This window comes from Eptesicus fuscus, chromosome 11 (genome assembly GCF_027574615.1).
Source record: "Eptesicus fuscus isolate TK198812 chromosome 11, DD_ASM_mEF_20220401, whole genome shotgun sequence".
Taxonomy (NCBI): domain Eukaryota; kingdom Metazoa; phylum Chordata; class Mammalia; order Chiroptera; family Vespertilionidae; genus Eptesicus; species Eptesicus fuscus.
In genome coordinates this window covers 64036091-64054522 of record NC_072483.1, presented here as the reverse complement: position 1 = coordinate 64054522, position 18432 = coordinate 64036091, and the positions used below count along the sequence as shown (strand labels likewise).

The following is an 18432-nucleotide window of genomic DNA, read 5'->3' as shown; positions in this document are numbered from 1 at the left end:
ATGAAGGCATGTGGTTATTCTGTAAACAGAACTTGGGTTTATGGTGAGTTTTTCGCCACCTTCTGCCTTCCTTTTTGCTCAATACTTTATTACCCACCAGAGATTCATGAAATAAAAAAATAATTTTTGTTTCCTTATGATTGTTTAGATTGTTACATAAAGCTCTCTCATTAATTGTAATACATTTTCTTACTCTTATCCAAATTTACTTTTTGTACAAAACACAGTTAAAGAAGCATCTCCTCTGTTGAAGTTTGAGACCTTTAGCACAGAGTGTCCACTATATTCTCTGAATTTGCTACCCAGGTTATTTTATGGGTTCTTTTCATACAGTCAGGTGGCATGTATTAATCTTCTCTCTCTCTCTCTCTCTCTCTCTCTCTCTCTCTCTCTCTCTCTCTCTCTATCTCTCTATCTCTATCTCTATCTCTATCTCTATCTCTATCTCTATCTCTATCTCTATATCTGTCTATCTGGTTAATTCTCACCTGAGGATATTTTTCCCATTGCTTTTTCAGAGAGAGTGGAAGGGAGGAAGAGAAAGTTGGGGATGAGGAGAAAGAGAGAAACATCGATGTGAGAGAGACACATCAACTGATTGCCTCCCACACACACCCCAAAAGGGTGCAGGGAATGAACCCACAACCCAGGTACGTTCCCTTCACCGGGAATCAAACACACTACTGTTCGATATGCCGGCTGATGCTCTAACCACTGGCCGGACAGGGCAGTCTTATATAGATTTCAGTCTTCCTGTGTGTATGCCTCATCTCATAGCTGTATTCTAAGTCCTGGAACAACTCCTAGTGAATGTGTGCCATAAGATGAGGCATGACCACATCTTTTGGTCCGCAAGCTAAGTTTTGGCAATGGCATTGGGAACTTTTCTCCAAAAGTTCAAGCAAGAGCTTTTATATTTGTTCATGTCAGTCATTTGACACCTGAATTTCAGTTACTTCCTCTAAAATGAAATGTTTTATAGCCTTATTATTTCATCTTGAATTTTTCTCAACCCAGGTCAAGACTCCATATACTAGTTAGTGTGTTGACATGGAGGGGTGGAAAGGATATATTGACTGTTTAGAAGTCTCAGAGAAATCATCCCTGGGTAAAATGTTCCACATGATCTCTACAGGGCCATGTCATTGTTTATTCTGTGACTCTAAATATACTTCTGTTGGAAAAAGTCTATTTACAATAAATACCACCACAAGGTGGCCTTTGAGCATTTTAAAAAGAAAACAGACCTTCAAATCTCCAACTATGGTGCTTTAGCTAAGGCTGGTTTTGTGGCATGTCGGTGCTTTTGTGGGCGTTGGGCCAGAACAGAAATAGCAGCTGGGACCTTGAAGGAGAGTGATTTTCCAGGTTTACATCTGATCCTCTAGAAATAAGTTTTAAGGTTGTAAATTTTAAAAAGGAAATTGTTTTTTTCAGAATACTGTATCTTCATCAAAATGACTAAAAGGAAAAAATAAAAATCATTTCATCCTTTTCAGGTGTAACTTTTTAGAACCACAGCAATTTCTTTTTTAATCTGTCTTGCTTGACAAACAAAATATTTTTTAAAAGCTTTTTTTTTTTTGTATTTTAACTTTGTTTCAAATTTTTCATTTGTTTACGGTTCAAGTTTGAACTATGCCTTCTTTTTAAGGAGTTATCTTTTTTAAAGAGCAGAATTGGCTATTTGCTTTTCTTATTTACCAAAATGCTGGTGAGGCCATGATGTTTACCAATGATCGTATGGGCAATGTTTATACATCCTGTGGCAAAGTGAGTAGTAAATATAACAAAGAAAAATGGATTTATAATTTCATCCTTGAAGATTGACAGTTTCACATTTTAAAATGTGGACATTGATTAACTTTAATATTGTTAAAATACAGTGCTAATTTGTAAAGAAATAGTTGGAGTTCGTGTTTTGAAACTAATTTTAAAACTATGATAATGTCACTCTTTAATTCCTTAGAATATCTGTGAGTGAATCAGTGAAGATAAAACTAAGGATGGCAGATCCATATTGATAAAAGACCTGTAAAATACTCATGGAAACCAGTTAATTAGTTATGTATTACAGATGTTTCTAAATACTGCTTTGTAATATGTAACTATGATTTCAAGTCTTAAACTACATGCTAAAATCTTTTTTGCCTTGTAGTAATTTGAGAAGTTCAGCATTGTGTATATGATAGCTGTCATTAATAAAAGCTACTCAAATTAATTTTAAATCTGTTTTACAGACTACAGGTTCCATCCTATCAGTTGGTTGTGAAATCGGCGTAACCCTGGCCAGTGTGGCTCAGTTGATTGGGTGTTATCCCATGCACTGAAGGGTCTTGAGCTCGATTCCTGGTCAGGGCATATACCCAGTTTGTAGGTTTGATCCCCGGTTAGGATGTGGAAGGCAACCGATTGATGTTTGTCTCTCACATCAATGTTTCTTTCTCCCTCTCCCTCTCTCTCTAAAATCAGTAGAAACATATCCTTAGGTGAGGATTAAACAAACAACAACAAAAAAAACATCAGCCAAGTGGGCTATGACTAGCATTTTTAAAGGGAGGAAAGGGAGCAGGGTACTTGGATAGAATGGCATAGAGCAGGCGTCCTCAAACTACGGCCCGCGGGCCACATGCGGGTGTTTTTGCCGTTTTGTTTTTTTACTTCAAAATAAGATAGGTGCAGTGTGCATAGGAATTTGTTCATAGTTTTTTTTAAACTATAGTCCAGTCCTCCAACGGTCTGAGGGACAGTGAACTGGCCCCCTGTTTAAAAAGTTTGAGGACCCCTGGCATAGAGAATAGAGAATATCAGTGTAATTTTACATAGTAAGGATAAGTGCTGTTTGGTAGTACTTTGTGTATGTGGGGAGGGTACTTATTTTTTATATATAAACACATGTGTGTCATGAAGTCAGAAATCTGTAAGCCATCACTGCTAGCAGTAATGCAGTTAGGTGGCTTGGTGGCCCTGTGGTTGTTTAAATGACTGTACACACAATTGAGATTCGTGACAGGCTTTCACTGGAAAGCTTCTGTATTTGTGCTTTTAACAGGGAGTAAAGGAAAACCTATGTGACTTGCTGATCAGATTTGTGTTTAACAGGAATCTGGTAAGGAACGCTAATAGCACACTGGACAACAGAGTCAAGATCCAATAAAAAATTTTAATGTCATACTGTATACTGAATCGCAACCAAAAGCAATTTCTGTATATATAAAAGCCTAAGTGACTGTTACGATGGAACGACCAGTTGCTATGATGAGCACTGACCACCAGGGGGCAGATGCTCAATGCAGGAGCTGCCCCCTGGTAATCAGTGCACTTCCACAGGGGGAGCGCCACTCAGCCAGAAGCTGGGCTCACGGCTGGCAAGCGCAGCTGTGGCAGCAGGTGCAACAGGCCAGGATGAGTGCAAGCTGCATGGTGCCCGCTCCTCCCTGTCTACCTGCCACTTGACACACTGCTACATCCCCCGAGGAGTCCTGGATTGTGAAAGGGTGCAGGCCAGGCTGAGGGACTCCTCCCCTCCCCACCCCACCCCCCATGGTTCCCTGATGCAAGTAAACAATGGGTGAAGATGTGGTTCATTAATGGAGAAGATTTAGATCAGTTAAGTTGTTCAATAGAAAACAGCCACGTAGTGTGATTATCACAACTATTAATGGAGTTTAAGACTACATTTATGAACTATAGGGATAGGTAGTCTTGGATGGTCAGACACATATAGAGTATAGGGATCAATTTGAAACACCACACTCTTAAAAGAGGGATGGTGACAATCTGGAATGCCTGGAGGATAAATGAAGGGCTCCTGTGATTGAGTCAACTCCCCCAAGGTTCATTTTTTAAATCTATAACAAGACCCCAACTGGATAAATTTTATAGGAATTTTGTTGCCAACTATGCTAAGGGTACAGATTGAATATGAATATATGGCTCTTGCTCCTAGACAGCTCACAGGCTAGTGTGGTGCTGGTAATTTATATATTAACACGTTTGATTAGACTATTCAAAAGTTCCTTCTACATCACATCTCTCACTTTCTATTTACTCCTGTCGTGGATGCCTCCGTGCTTAGGGCATGATGATACAGGTCTACCAAAAAATATTCCTACCTGATGCTCACTAACATTGCTGCCCAGGATTGATGGTGTGTTCTGCCACCTTCTAGACCTAGTATTTACCTCTGGCTTGGCTTGGACTGAGATAAAGTCTCGGGATGGGAATTCTGTAACATTACCAGTGGAATTTATTCCTAAAAGACATATCTATAAATTCATTTTTAAAATATTCTCAAGTCATAGACGTATAATTATGAAAAAATGTATCAAATGTTTGACATCATATTTATTTAACATGTATTTAAGTATAGTTACCACATATAAAGAATATATTCTGCCTTCACCCAATAGCTTAATTATTTGGTAACTGGAGAAAGCTCATGAATTCATGATATAGTGATTTTTTTTTCCTTTTCAGGGTTTATTTCATTCACTCTTGCCCTAGACAAAAACAATTAGATTATGGCTTGTCTTCCACCAACTCCGTTTTTATATGAATAACCAAAGATTTCTTCTCAACACTTTGTTTTTAAACAAGAAGCTGTAAATTAAATAAAGCTTTAAATGCTCCTTGTTCCAAGTTAAACACTTCCATTTCTCAGAATTCAGATTTGGGCACTCTGGTCCCCACTCCCCCAGGAAGACCTGTTGCCTGTGATTTCTTGATTGACTTTGTCCCACAATTAAGCAGTGCTAGTGTGGAAGTTATCATACTTTGTCAAACTTGATGAGTTATTTCAAATGAAGCTTTGAGCCAGATCTCTGATGTGTAGTTGGAACTCAAAGATAGCAGCTGCTAATACTGTTTTATTAATTATAATCTTGTCACTTTTCTTTGAAGAAATAATCGGAGCATATCACATGCAAAAAATATATAATTCTCCTATTGAAAAATCCCCAGGAGGGACAAAAATAAGAGTTTGGAAAGCGTCTCTAAGTGACTCAGTGCAGGTTGGCTTACGGCAGTAATTAGAAGTACCCATTACAAGGGAGTTGCTGGAGGTGCTTGTTAATATTGCAGATTCCTTTTGAAACAGAATCCCAGGGATTGAACCAAAACTGTTTGTCTAGATCTTACATTCTTTTAAATACTTCTACTATCTAGGATGTAAAAGAGTGTCACTATGATTCCTGCATAGTATCCAGTGTTGAACATCATTGGCCTCAGAAAGTCTGGTCAAGATATACTAATTGCAAAACACATTCCAAAGTTCTAAATGCTCTTGAACACTTAGTTTTGTTTTTGACATAGTTGGTGAACTATGTATTTGGTAGCTTTGGTAATTAGCCAAAGATTGAGCTGCTTCTTAAAGCTATTCATGGTTTATTTAATGGAGCTAAGTTATTGCATCTATTTGCTTTTAATAAGAGCATATATCCTGCCCGGGCCAGGTGGCTCAGTTGGTTGGAGCGTCATCCTGTACACCAAAAAGGTGGCGGTTTCAATTCTGGTCAGGACACATATCTAGGTTGTGGGTTCAATCTCCTGTCGGGGTAAGTATGTCAGGGCAACGGTTCAGTGTTTCTCTCTCACATAGGTGTTTCTCTTCATTCAAAGCTGAAACAAAACTTTCAGATGTCAAAATTTAAAAAAAGTTAGGATAAGATCATCCATTTTATATGGATAGTCTAGTGCAGTGGTCGGCAAACTCATTAGTCAACAGAGCGGCAAACCGCTGCTCACGAGCTGCATGTGGCTTACAAGCCGCAGTTTGCTGACCACTGGTCTAGTGCATCTAACACAATATCTGGCATGTTGTAGATACTCAGCATTTATTTTAAAATTACACACTTTCTGTGATTGCTTAATTAAGTACCTTAATAGTTCTTTTATACAACAATCTTATTATTGTACTAGAGGCCCAGCACACGAAATTTGTGCACAGGTAGGGTCCTTAGGCCTGGCCTGCAATCAGGGTCGATCTTCCCTGGCTGCCGGCAGCCAGCCCCATTCCCCCTGCTGCCCACGTCCACCGCCACCCACCCCTGGTTCCCTGTTCCCATCAGGTGATAGGAGCCTGCCGGCTGCAGGGAGGGACCGAGAGGTTGGCCTACAGGCGATCGGGGCCTGTGGGCTGGGGGCAGCTCCTGTGTTGAGCGTCTGCTCCCTGGTGGTCAGTGTGTGTCATAGCCACCAGTCGTTCCACCATCTGGTCGATTTGCATATTATGCTTTTTTATATATAGACTAGAGGCCCGATGCATGAAATTCATGCAAGAGTAGGTTTTCCTTCCCACAGCTGCCAGCACTGGCTTCCCTCTGGCACCTGGGACCCGGGCTTCCCTCACAGCCATGGCTTTGTCCAGAAGGTCGTCCGGACTGATTAGCATATTACGCTTTTATTATTATAGATGTGGGGTTTTGTTTGTTTGCAGTTTTGCATTTGACCACCAAGTTTATGAGTTAGATTTAAAATATATTAGTGTCGAGGCCTATGAACTCAACACTCTACGAATGTGTTCTCATTCAGCAGTTTTTCATTATTGTTTCTAAAAACTTATGCCTACTCCACACACACCAGAAAGTTGTCCTCTTTAGAGCAGGTACTATTGATGTAATTCTTGAGTTTGTGGCATATAGTGAGGGCACAGTTAGTATTTGAATGAATGTCCTGACTACTTTTCAGTATTTGTCAATATATAGGTGAATAGAGTTAGAGTTAGGAGTATGTTGCACAGGCCAAAAGCAATCAGCTTGCCTAACAGCAGTGCCTAACAGTCCTAACTCTAATGGTGTTAGGCTTTGATTTTTCAGTGGGTTTTCTGAATGTTTAGCACTTTCATGGGGTGGAGCTGCTTGTACTTTTAGGAGTATTAACATAGCAGTGACTTGATCTTTTGTGCTTTCCAAAATGGAAGTGACCATTTCTAGTATCATCTGGTCTTCATCGGTTTTGGAGAAAGGAGTAGACTTCTAATACAAAAGACCACAAATATAGAGCATAAGTAATAAAAAGGAGAATACATACCCAACTGTTAGTATCAGTTGTCTCCAAAGGCTTTGCAGGTGATTTTCACTTTCTATCTTGTTTGGTCCTTTAGTGTTTGAATTTTGCATACTAACCAACATAACTATTTTTTAAAAGCTAGAAGTTTAATTCTCAGTTATGAGTGCAGATGAAGGAGTAGATAGCCTTTTATTATTCTGACCCCTAACCCAATCCCTTACCCTGCAAGGCTATAGTTAGCAGAAGGCTATGCTTATGTGAACAAAAAACAATGCTGCTTTTTAAATAAATATATATGTACACACACACACAATTATTTTAGTGGTTAGTGAATGTGACAGTCATTGACAAATAAATTTTTCAAACATCCCCTACAGATGATATTGGCCCCATTGACAGCAACCCCTGCCCAATGTGGAGAATAGTGAAGGTCTACACACTTGGTATATGTAGGGTTAGAGAGATTTAGACAATAGAATTGACTAAAATCGTGAACTGATTATATATGGAAGAGTTAACATGTGGAGAGTCTAGTATGATGACCAAATTTTGTGATTGGGTGAATAATGTATTTGTTCCCTTTGAAGAGGAACAGAAAACGAAGCAGAGTTTGGGAACGAGGTTTGAGTTCTCTGGAAGAATCTTCCAGAATAAGGAGTAGCAGTTGGTAATGTAGGCTGATTGGTTGGGGCATGAAATAGATTTCAGGTTGCTGAAACTATGGGTAGATGAGATTATTACTCAGAATATAGGGTAAAAAGACAGCCAAGGGTGTAACCTTGAAGGACGTAAAGATGAGTCATTGAATTAAGTGCAGAAAGAAAGAGCATTGGGAGAGACAGGAATACAATTAGAGGAGAGCAATGCATGAAAGCTAAGAGGTGTGCAGTGCTAAATAGACATGCAAATCCCTTCTATACAGACTTAATAAATTCCATAAATGTCTATCCTATCTAATAAAAGAGTAATATGCAAATTAACCATCACTCCACTACACCACAAGCCACTCCCACTAGCCAATCAGAGCTAGTATGCAAATTAACCCCAACCAAGATGGCTGCGGCTACAGAGAGCAGGAGGGAGACTTGAGTTTCCCTGGCAATGGAGGAAGCCAAGCTTTCCACACAGCCTGGCGGGCCCAGGCCTCCATTCAAGGGTACAAAGTTTCAATTATAGAAGGTAAATAAATTCCAACAGAAATGGCGGCAGCCACTGAGTGAAAGAGCAGGAGGCTAGGGTTGCCTCGGGCAATGGAGGAAGCCAAGCTTCCGCAGCCCTGGCCGGCCCAGGCCTCCGCTTAAGGCTACAAAGTTTCAATTATAGAAGATACATAAATTCTGACAGAAATGGCTGCCGCCACGGAGTGAGCAAGATGCATGGCTCTGCTCTAGACTACAAAGTTTCAATTGTAGAAGATAAATAAATTCCAGATACCAGGGCCTCCACTTGGGTCGCTGGGGGGCGTGGCTGGCCTGCAAACCACCACAGGCCCCTCGCTCAGGCCACCCCACGCCCCAAGGGAACCCCACCCTTATCCGGGACACCCTTCAGGGCAAACCCGCTGGCCCCCACCCATGTACCAGGCCTCTATCCTATCTAATAAAAGAGTAATATGCAGATTGACCATCACTCCAACACACAAGATGGCTGCCCCCATGTGGTCAAAGATCCTGCCCCCAGGTGGACACAAGATCGCCAGCAGGGGAGGGCAGTTGGGAGGGACCAGACCTGCAAGGGAGGGCAGTTGTGGGCGATCAGGCAAGCAGGGGAGGGCAGTTGGGAAGCACCAGGCCTGCAAGGGAGGGCAGTTGAGAGGGACCAGGCCTGCAAGGGAGAGCAGTTGGGGGCGATCAACCCTGCAGAGGAGGGAAGTTGGGGGCAAACAGGCTGGCAGGGGAGCAGTTAGACATCAGTCAGGCTGGCAGGCAGAAGCAAAGGCAGGCAGGTGAGCTGCTGGGAGCCAGCAGTCCTGGATTGTGAGAGATATCCAACTGCCCGTTTAGACCCACCGGGATCAGGTCTAAACGGGCAGTCGGACATCCCTCGAGGGGTCCCAGATTGGAGAGGGTGCAGGCTGGGCTGAGGGACACACGAATTTCGTGCACAGGGCCTCTAGTTTTAATATAAAAGTAGAATGTTAAATTATTCTCCACCCCTGCCCTCCCCACTCACCCCCCAAATTTTCAAGTTAAATTTGCCTTCTGAGGCTCCTTTTCTTTTTTGGGATTCACGTGTACATCACTGATTGCCATCAGGAGCATGCTTTCCTCCAATTGGAGAGAGGTGGTTTCCAAGTCCTCTTTAGAATCCTAACAGTGCCTAGCTTTCTCCCAGTTGCATTAATAATTTTGGCTCAGGCAAGGAGTCCTGTTGAGATTTATTATGAACTAATTTTTTTTAGCAGGACGGGGAAATTTTTTCAATTATAATATTTATTTTTGTCTATTTTCTAAATGAACTTCAGTTATGTTCAAAACACAGTTTAGGCAGTTTTAAAACACTATTCAGGAAAAAAAAATGAACATACAGAAAAGTTGAGTAGCAATAAAAGCCCATATTCTTACCATCAAGATTTAAAAATTAAGGTCTTACCATATTTGCAAATGTGGTGCTCAGACTTAGAAGTAATAGGCATATTCAGGGAACAGAAGGATCTCAGTATAGGTAGACTTCTGTAATAAAGGCCAGAGGGCTGTGCTGTGAGTTGAAGATGGGCAAAGCCTAGAGGGCCCTGGCAAGGAATTTGGATTTTATTATAAGGGCAATGAAAAGTTATTGAAGGGCATTAATCAATGGGTTCTTGCTATTTTCAGTTCCTAAAATTCCCCTAATACTTCTAATTAAATACTGCTGATGATAAAGGAAGCAAGGGGGAAATGAGAAAGGCAGGCAGATTGTTATGGTGAAAGGTGTCTTTTAGCCATCATAGCCCTTGTTTTTAACCATTGCTACCTTTAGCTTGACAATTCCCATACTCTTGGAATTCTCGGTTCAGAAATTCAGATACGTGCCTTTGTTTTTCACATCTTTCAAGCTTCCGGAGCACTTTGAATGGTACTGCTTCTGTATTGCTTGATGGTGGACAAGGCTCTTTTGAAGGCACTTCTCTACTTCTGGGAAAAAGCCGTGTGGGCTAAAGAGTCCATTAGTGGTGCCTTTGCTATTTGAGCATTGTTGGATAGTCATTTGGTCCTCTACCGAGGGATTAACTTCTGGTTCTTATGAGTAAAGATTGAAATGAGGAGACTGAACAAAGCAAGAGTTGAAGCACTGAAGCTCAACTCTTTTTAAAACTAAGTTTGTATTTGGTTCCAAGTCTTTTTGTTCCTCTTTATAATCACTAAAATCAATTAGTGATTAATGAATCTGTTTAATCATGTATTTTTTAAAAATGAAATTGAATTCAATAGAAAAAAGTCAGTTGTAGCTTTGTTGCATGCATCCACATGCACAAGTATGTAATTAAATACATTTCTTACTTGTAGATCATGATCAAAGTTGGAAAAACACTTCTGATTTACTGGCTCTATCCAGCTTTCACGATTAATGCTATTCATTGGTAGCCTTACTTTTTCACTTAGCTTTCCATTTAATTGTGTTATGGATAATACCTTTTATTAAGGATGGATTGTTTTAGATAATTCATTGATTTCTCAAAATCATACATGTGTAAAAAATAATAATACATGTGTATAATTGAAGGAAGGCAAATAGTTGCAAAAAGGGCTTGTAAGAAAAAAATACCATTCTTCCCCCCTTTTCCTTCTCCACTATCCAACTCTTTGGATTGATTGTTTTTGGTATCTTTTCCCGAAACTTTTATAAGCATACTTGTATGACACATCCATGATTTCATCATATTACTCATAACATCTGCCTCAAGCTGCTTATGTTTTCTTTATTACACTCATAAATTCAGTAACAATCAATACTCAGTATCTCTATGCATATTAAGCTAACATGTTTAATAAGAGCTTTATTTCGTAAAGCATGACTCTTCTTACCCTTTTAGCAATGTTCTACCCACTTGATCTTCACATAAGAGCCATTCATTAATTTTAAACTTTTCTATGTTGTCAATTAATTATTTTAAAAGTTGGATCACTGAGTAGCATACATTAGTATAACATATTTAAGCTTAATACTTAGCAAACTTAGACATAAGAAACAGATTCTAAGGCAGAAGTTTTAATAAGGGGTGTTATTTCCTTGTCTTTGCCCTGCAAAATCTTTGATGGTTGAGTTGAGTAAGAATTGGTGAATTTGAGGACCTAAATGAAAGAAAGCAAAGGATTTATTTATTACACTAATATTTTAAAATAATAACCATATAGTCCTGGCCAGGTAGCACGGTTGGTCGGAGCTTCTTTCCAATGCTCCAGGGTTGTGGGTTTAATCCCTAGTCAGGGCATATACAGGAGGCAACCAACAACAAATCAATGTTTCTTCCTCTCAAATCTATCAATCAATAAACAAAATAAGAACTATATCGTTCTTATTTATAAGTTTTATAATAAAATTATTTGTATAGTTTTTATTTTTTACTTAATTTTTTAACTATATTTTTAAAATAATATATCATAAAGGAATATATGAAGTGTGAGGGAATGAGGGAGAGGAGAAGAGCGAATGTGAGCATGCCATGAATAGCTTCACCACTGTGACTGGATCCTGCTGAGGAGTGACCACTTCTTGTTTCGGGTACTTTTTGCTCATTGTATTTCCTCAAAATACAGTCTTATTAGTTTATATGTTCTGCAAACTCTTGGCTGCCTGGTGTACTAATTACAAAGAGTAATATGTTGTGCCTCTCCTTATCTGTGCTCTCTTCGGCAGCTGTACTCTGTACTATGAACAGTATTTGGCATATAGTAGGACTTTTTAAAACCCCCTTTGCCCTAGAAAGTCACTCCTTCCACCATTGAGCCAGAGCTGAAAATATCTCTGTTGCATAGCACCATAACACTTCCTGCAAAATACTGTTTCATTCCCACCCTCCACCCAGCATTGGCTGTGGCATCACTGCCATTCGTTGTAGAGTACAACTAGAAAACATATTTTTGGAGAGTTGACTATGTGGACTCGCAATGTTTCTGGAGAATCAACCTGCATTGCCCCTCACCCCCCCTAAAAAAAAAAAAAAGTTAAGAAAAGCATGATGGAAAATAATTATCCAGGATTTGTGTTCCATGTAGGCAGGTAATAAAAGAAAAATATAACAGTCCTATGGGAGTAAGTCGCCTATAATTGACCCACACTTCTTGTCATAGAAAAGATACTCAGAAGTAAATTTATGCACCTTTGAATTTTGAGGACCTATGTTTGAGGATATTTCCTTTTGGTTAATGAAGTGTGGTTTTAATTATACAATGAAGGGTTTACAAGCTGACCAAAGGTGAGCTAGATAGGTGATATTTGGGTATAGAGAGTGCTCAGATCAAATACATCCATATGTCACAAAATAACATACCTGTCCATGATTTAATTGTAAGTTTAACATTACCATTTATTTGCATGCTTTTTCTCTCCTGAATGCTTATTTGTAAATAGATATGTAGGTCACTGTATCTCAAATGTTAGAGAAAAACATTCAAATACTTTCTTCAAATGAAGTCTTAGACAAAGTTCAAAAGAAGTATTATAATGCTATGCAATAGAGAAATTTTATGTTGATATGGGGGGGAACAAAGTAGGGTTGAGCTATCTGAGATTTGCCTTTCTCAAATTTTGACAAAGATGGGTAGGGGTCAGGGGCAGTTAAATATAGAAGTTTGAAACTCACAGTTTGCAAACCACGGGCCTAAGTGATCCGTAAGGTTCTTCTCAAAAGTGTTATCTTTTGGTATCTTATACCAGGTTTAATGCCTATGAGTTTAACTTATTTTATTTAGTGAAAGAAATCATAACTTTTTAAAATATTTATTGATTTCAGAGAGGAAAGGTGAGGGAGAGAGAGATAGGAACATCAGTAATGAAAGAGAATCATTGATCAGCTCCCTCCTGCACGTCCCCTACTTGGGATCGAGGGTGCAACCTGGGCATATGCCTTGATTGGGAATTGAACTATGACCTCTCGGTTCATAGGTTGACACTCAACCACTGAGTCACTTCTGACATGTTCCCAAGTTATTTACATTGTTTGTCTTGTTAACTTTGTTTTTTCAAGGTGAGTTCTTGGAATAGTTGATGTGTCCTTTTTTTTTTTTTAAATATGTATTTTTTAATTGATTTCAGAGAGAGGGAGAGAGATGGAAACATCAACGATGAGAGAATAATTGATTGGCTCCCTTCTGTATGCCCCCCACTGAGGATCGAGCCTGCTACCAGGGACATGTGCCCTGACCAGGAATCGAACCATGACCTTCTGGTTAATAGGTTGATAATTGAGCCACACCGGCCAGGCTGATGTCTCCTTTTGCACCATGTAATATTGTGGTTGATTTGGTGGGAATGTTGTTTTCTGCTGCCCACAGAAATTAAGAACTTTCAGAAGTTCATTATCTGCAAGGTGTTCCCCAGTGAGTTCCTTCATAGGAGATGGTTGTATCTAGGTAGAAAGAGTACATGTTGAAACTGGCACTTAAAGGATTTGAGGGTCTGATGGGAGATTTGTTCAAGGTTCTCTCCAACTCTTATGCTGTGACTAACTGAAGAGGAGGAAAAGGAGGTTGGTGGGCTGTGGAAGTGTGTGCCCACCAGATTACTTAGGAGGAACAGCATGAACACTGGAAGAGAGGCCCCTGGAGAGATCCAGATAGTCTGTTGCTAGTGCTGTTTGACTAAGCTCCTTACCTACACTTTGAGGCTCCTTGACTCAGTTTCTCAACTATAAAATGGAGATATCTATTAAGGATATTTTGGATCAAAACAGACCTGAGCTGGTTTTGCCACTTAGTACTCATCATTGGCTTGGCAGAACTAGGTGCCCTGTGAAAGATAGCCCCTACATTGTCAGCACCTGCATGTTCCTCCTCCAATGGATGGTTGGAAGAGCAGGTGATAAAAAAGGTCTTTGAAAAGTAGAAGTGTTCTACAATTCTAAGATATATCTGTATTATCATTTCTCGCATATACTGGTAGATTTCCCAGTTCCTACTGATTTAGAAAGTATGTCTTCAAATTGACATCACTTTCTTCTTACTTGTACCTTGTATTGTGTCCCCAGCTACAGCAGGCAGAGTGCAGCAAGGCGCCTGTCGCCGCCGCCGCCATGCCGTTCCCATTTGGCAAGTCTCACAAGTCTCCAGCAGATATCGTGAAGAACCTGAAGGAGAGCATGGCCGTGCTGGAGAAGCAAGACATTTCTGACAAAAAAGCAGAAAAGGTATGTACTTGGCATTATTTTATATTTTCAATCTTTTGATTAGGAGCAAGTGTAAGATAAATTATGAGGTGATTTAAAAAATTAATAAATCCCAATTTGGATTTTAAAATACGACATTTGCTGCTGTTTAAACACCAGGTTTTCTCCTGCACTGCTGTCTACCAAACATATTTCTAACCTTTTTCTTAGTTTTTTTCATTTGAGGTTTTCAAGTTTATTTAAATTTTGTTTTTTTCATTGTTGAAATGATTTATCTGATTCCTAAAATCAGTGATTCTACCAGTAGTCTTCCTAGGGAGTTAACCTCTTCTGGTTTTCTTTCTGTGTTCCCTGTTTCCATGATGAGTATCTCCCTCTACCCAGTCACCACAGCCCAAACCTTGTCTCCCCGTTCTCCTTCAAAACATCATCTTTCGCTAATAGTATGAACCCCTACTTCCTGAGGTGTTTATGAGTTGATTCTGACTTCCAATCCTACTTAGTGAAGATCCTCATGACCTTCCTTATTTCTAAAATATTTCCCTTGCCTTAAACCTTCAGTGTAGACTCCTTGCATGGCACATAAGACTCTGTGACCTGATCTCTCTTCTCTAGGTGAATTTCAACCCCTCCCTTATTCTTGTGTTCTAGCATCTCAACTCTGTCCATTGAAAGTAACTAAAGCACATAATCAGCTATACTGTTTTTCAAGCCTTTGTCTTATTCTTCCCCATCCCACCCCTCATCCATTTCCACCTCAGCTCTATTCATCTTTCAGAACCCCCCCTATATGTTTCTTTCTTTTGCAGTTTAGTGCATGGTGATAAAAACTACAATGATAGATAGTATAGTTTGGTGTCACTGCTTTGAGTCTGGCTAAGGGGTCAGCACCATCAGTGCAAATGACAATATAGTGGAAAAGGGCAAATTGTATGTTAGTTTGATGTGAAAACAGTTCTGACCCCACGAACTCCTTGAAAGGGGTCCACACTTTGAAATCTACTGTGATATTTAATGAAAAGAGTATGTGTGTATGTATGGTGGCGTTGGGTAGGGAGAGTGTCCTAATTTAGATGGGTTATATGGAGGAATTCTTATTGAGGAAGTGACATCAGAGATGAATCCTATAATGATAAAGCTTAGTCTCTGATGGAGTTCATATCATCTACTTGATTAAAATCAGTGGTTTTCAACCAGGGGCAATTTTGCCCTCCAAGAGGACATTTGACAATGCTTAGAAACGTTGGTTATAACCCAATGGGAAGCTGCTACTGGCATCTAGTTAGTACAGGCCAGAGATGCTGCTAAACATGAGACTCCCCTCTTCCACCCCCAAGAATTATATGGCCCAAAATGTCAGGAACTCCTGCTCTATACCTAATCACAAATAGACATTTCTGCTATTATAATAAGGCAAAGAAAAATAGTTGAATTTTTAAAAAATAAAATTTATTTCAAAAGAATGGGGCAACTCTGAAGAGCTATCCATGCAAAATCTACTTATTCTGAAATAGATTAAGAATAGGGAGAAAAACCCTGAAATTTCTGATTCACTTTCTTATCAAGATGCAAAAGGAAGTAGTAACTAAATCAAATGGTGATGAGAGGGAACTGAGACCTGAAAACAAGCCTAAATAATAAAAGCCTAATATGCAAATTGTCCCTCAACTGGGAGTTTGATGGGTAGTTCAACCACTCGCTATGATGTGTGCTGACCACTAGGGGGCGGTGCGGAACATGCTGGCAGTGGGTGGTAGTGGAGGTATTGCCAGTCCCGATGGGTCCCATCGAGAGTGGGACAACAGTAGGATGGTGGAGCAGGTGAGCGGGCAGCGCCAGGCCAAGGCAGGTGTGAGCGGGGGTCCAATCGCCTTACTGATTGCCCTGCAGATGGCAACCAGCAGCCAGTAGGCCCTGATTGGGGCCGGGCCCTAGGCTGCGATAGGGAACTGGGGGTGGGTGGCGGCAACCAACCTCCTGCGATGCCCAGACAGGGGGCTGTGACCTCTCGCTGGCTACCTGGGGGCGGGGGTGAAGGGGACAGAGGTGCAGTGAGAATGCGGGGTGTCCACTGAGCTCACTCCCACTCCCCCTGCTACCCTCCCCCAGGACGCTAGGGCTTGTGCACTCAGGTGCTGAGCAACCATGAGGAGCCCGCCCCTCACCTGTGTGGCCTCTTCCCAGTAAGCCAGGCAGCAGCCACTGGGACTGCAGGGGCTCCCCGTGGGTTTGCGCAGGAGCCGGTCTGCAAGGCTGGCCAGGAGAAAGCGCGCTGCCTGCCCAGCTTCAGTGCGGTGCCTCTGGGCTGCCCAGAGGCCCATGCTGCGCCCCAGCCTGCGGTGTCCACCCGTGCTCACCGCATCTCCACATGGGGACTCGGGCGCTGTGACTCAGGCAGAGGGGGAAGTATGGGGACCCAGGGGCCCAGGTGCTGCCCAGGGCCCAGGGGTCAGCTGGGACCTGCCCTTCCACATCAGACACTCGTGCTTCGATCACCGGCCAGACCTAGGGACCACACCTGTGCACAAATTTCGTGCACCGGGCCTCTAGTGGGAAAATAAAAAAATCTAATCACTACATTAAAAACCATGAAAAGCACTTTGACATCATACAAAAGACTGAAAAGTTGAAGGTCGTTCCATTAAAACAAGAGTGTTTGCTATGACTTGTTATTTAGCTTGTCTGGAAATTCTATCCAAAGCATAAAGAAATGGTTTAGAAATAAAAAACACAGTTATTACAAAGAGAGAGGAAAATTACTATACAAAACACAAGAATCAATGCAAAACTGAGAGTTCATTAGAGTAACTAAATAAATAGAAAATTCAGCCAAAACCGGTTTGGCTCAGTGGATAGAGCGTCAGCCTGCGGACTGAAGGTTCCCAGGTTCGATTCCGGTCAAGGGCATATGCCTTGGTTGCAGGTGCATCCCCAGTAGGGGGCGTGCAGGAGGCAGCTGATCCATGTTTCTCTCTCATCAATGTTGCTAACTCTATCTCTCTCCCTTCCTCTCTGTAAAAAATCAATAAAATATATTTAAAAAATAAATAGAAAATTCATAGCTTTCTTAAATATCAATCAGGATATCTAGAAATTATTTTTTAAGCATTTCATTTATGATAGCAACAAAAATGTATAATATGTCTGAGAATACTTTCATCAGGAAGTATGCAAGAACCTATATGAAAAAAATTGTAAAACCTTATTAAGAGGCACAATAGAATACTTGGTCTGTGTTATCAAATGGAATATAGTTAAGATGCCATTTCTTCTCAAATTAATCTTTAATCATTCAATTCACAGGATCTTTTTGTAACTTGACAAAAAATGATTCTGAAGTTATGGAAGAATAAATACAATAGCTCAAAGTTATGGCAGAATCTAAGAAATAGGAATTCTACTTTGTTTTAAAGTAAAACACATGCTTTATACATCCACTCTTCATCTCCTAATGGTTAATGAAACTCCATCCTTCTAGTTGTTCAGGCCACAGTCTTGAGTCATCTAGGACTCTTTTCACACTTCCCAAGTCCAATTATGAGCAAATTCATCCACTTTATCTGGGAAGAAAAATAAAAAAGCCAGAATCTAACCACTTCTCCCCATTTCCTAGTTATCAGCCTGGTCTGAACTGCCATTATCTCTGTTCTGGATTACTCCATTGACCTCTTCTAATTGGTTGGTCTTTTAAAACATGAATCAAATGATATTTTCTTCAGGGTAAAAGTCAAAGTCCTTACAAGGGCTCGAACTAAGTTCTACAGGGCAAATCCTGCCTAGGCCTGTCTTTGTAAAGGCTCATGAGCTAGAAATGGTTTTAACATTTTTAGAGGGTTGGTTTAAAAAGCAAAGAAGAATAATGCAAACTTATGTGGCCTGCAAAGTTTAAAATATTTACTGTCTGCCCTTTTACAGAAAAATAAATGCCGACCCTTGGCCTGTGGCCTCAATGATTCCTTCTCTTAGTACTACCCCTACATTGGCTTCCTTTTCTCACACACTCTAGTCACACTCTTGTCTTTAGGTTTTTGCATTTAACAATTCCCTTTGCCTAGAATGTTCTTCCCCAGCTTACTCCCTTATTGCTTTCAAGTGTTTGCTCAGTGTCACACTTGATTCAA

The 18432-nt window shown here is 40.5% G+C and overlaps 1 protein-coding gene across 3 annotated transcripts in view; it reads left to right on the top strand.

Annotated features, from left to right (window-relative positions):
- Positions 1–18432, top strand: part of CAB39 (calcium binding protein 39) — an 87802-nt gene that overhangs the window by 27501 nt on the left and 41869 nt on the right. The window contains exons 2-3 of one of the 3 annotated variants that reach the window (XM_054722729.1): positions 11595–11709; positions 14174–14332. The exons of 1 other annotated variant lie outside the window; for it this stretch is intronic. In XM_054722729.1, the coding sequence (XP_054578704.1) occupies positions 14219–14332 (114 nt within the window). In that variant the 5' untranslated portion in view covers positions 11595–11709; positions 14174–14218. The remainder of the gene's footprint in view (positions 1–11594; positions 11710–14173; positions 14333–18432) is intronic. One more of the 3 variants, XM_008160203.3, reaches the window with a different exon arrangement.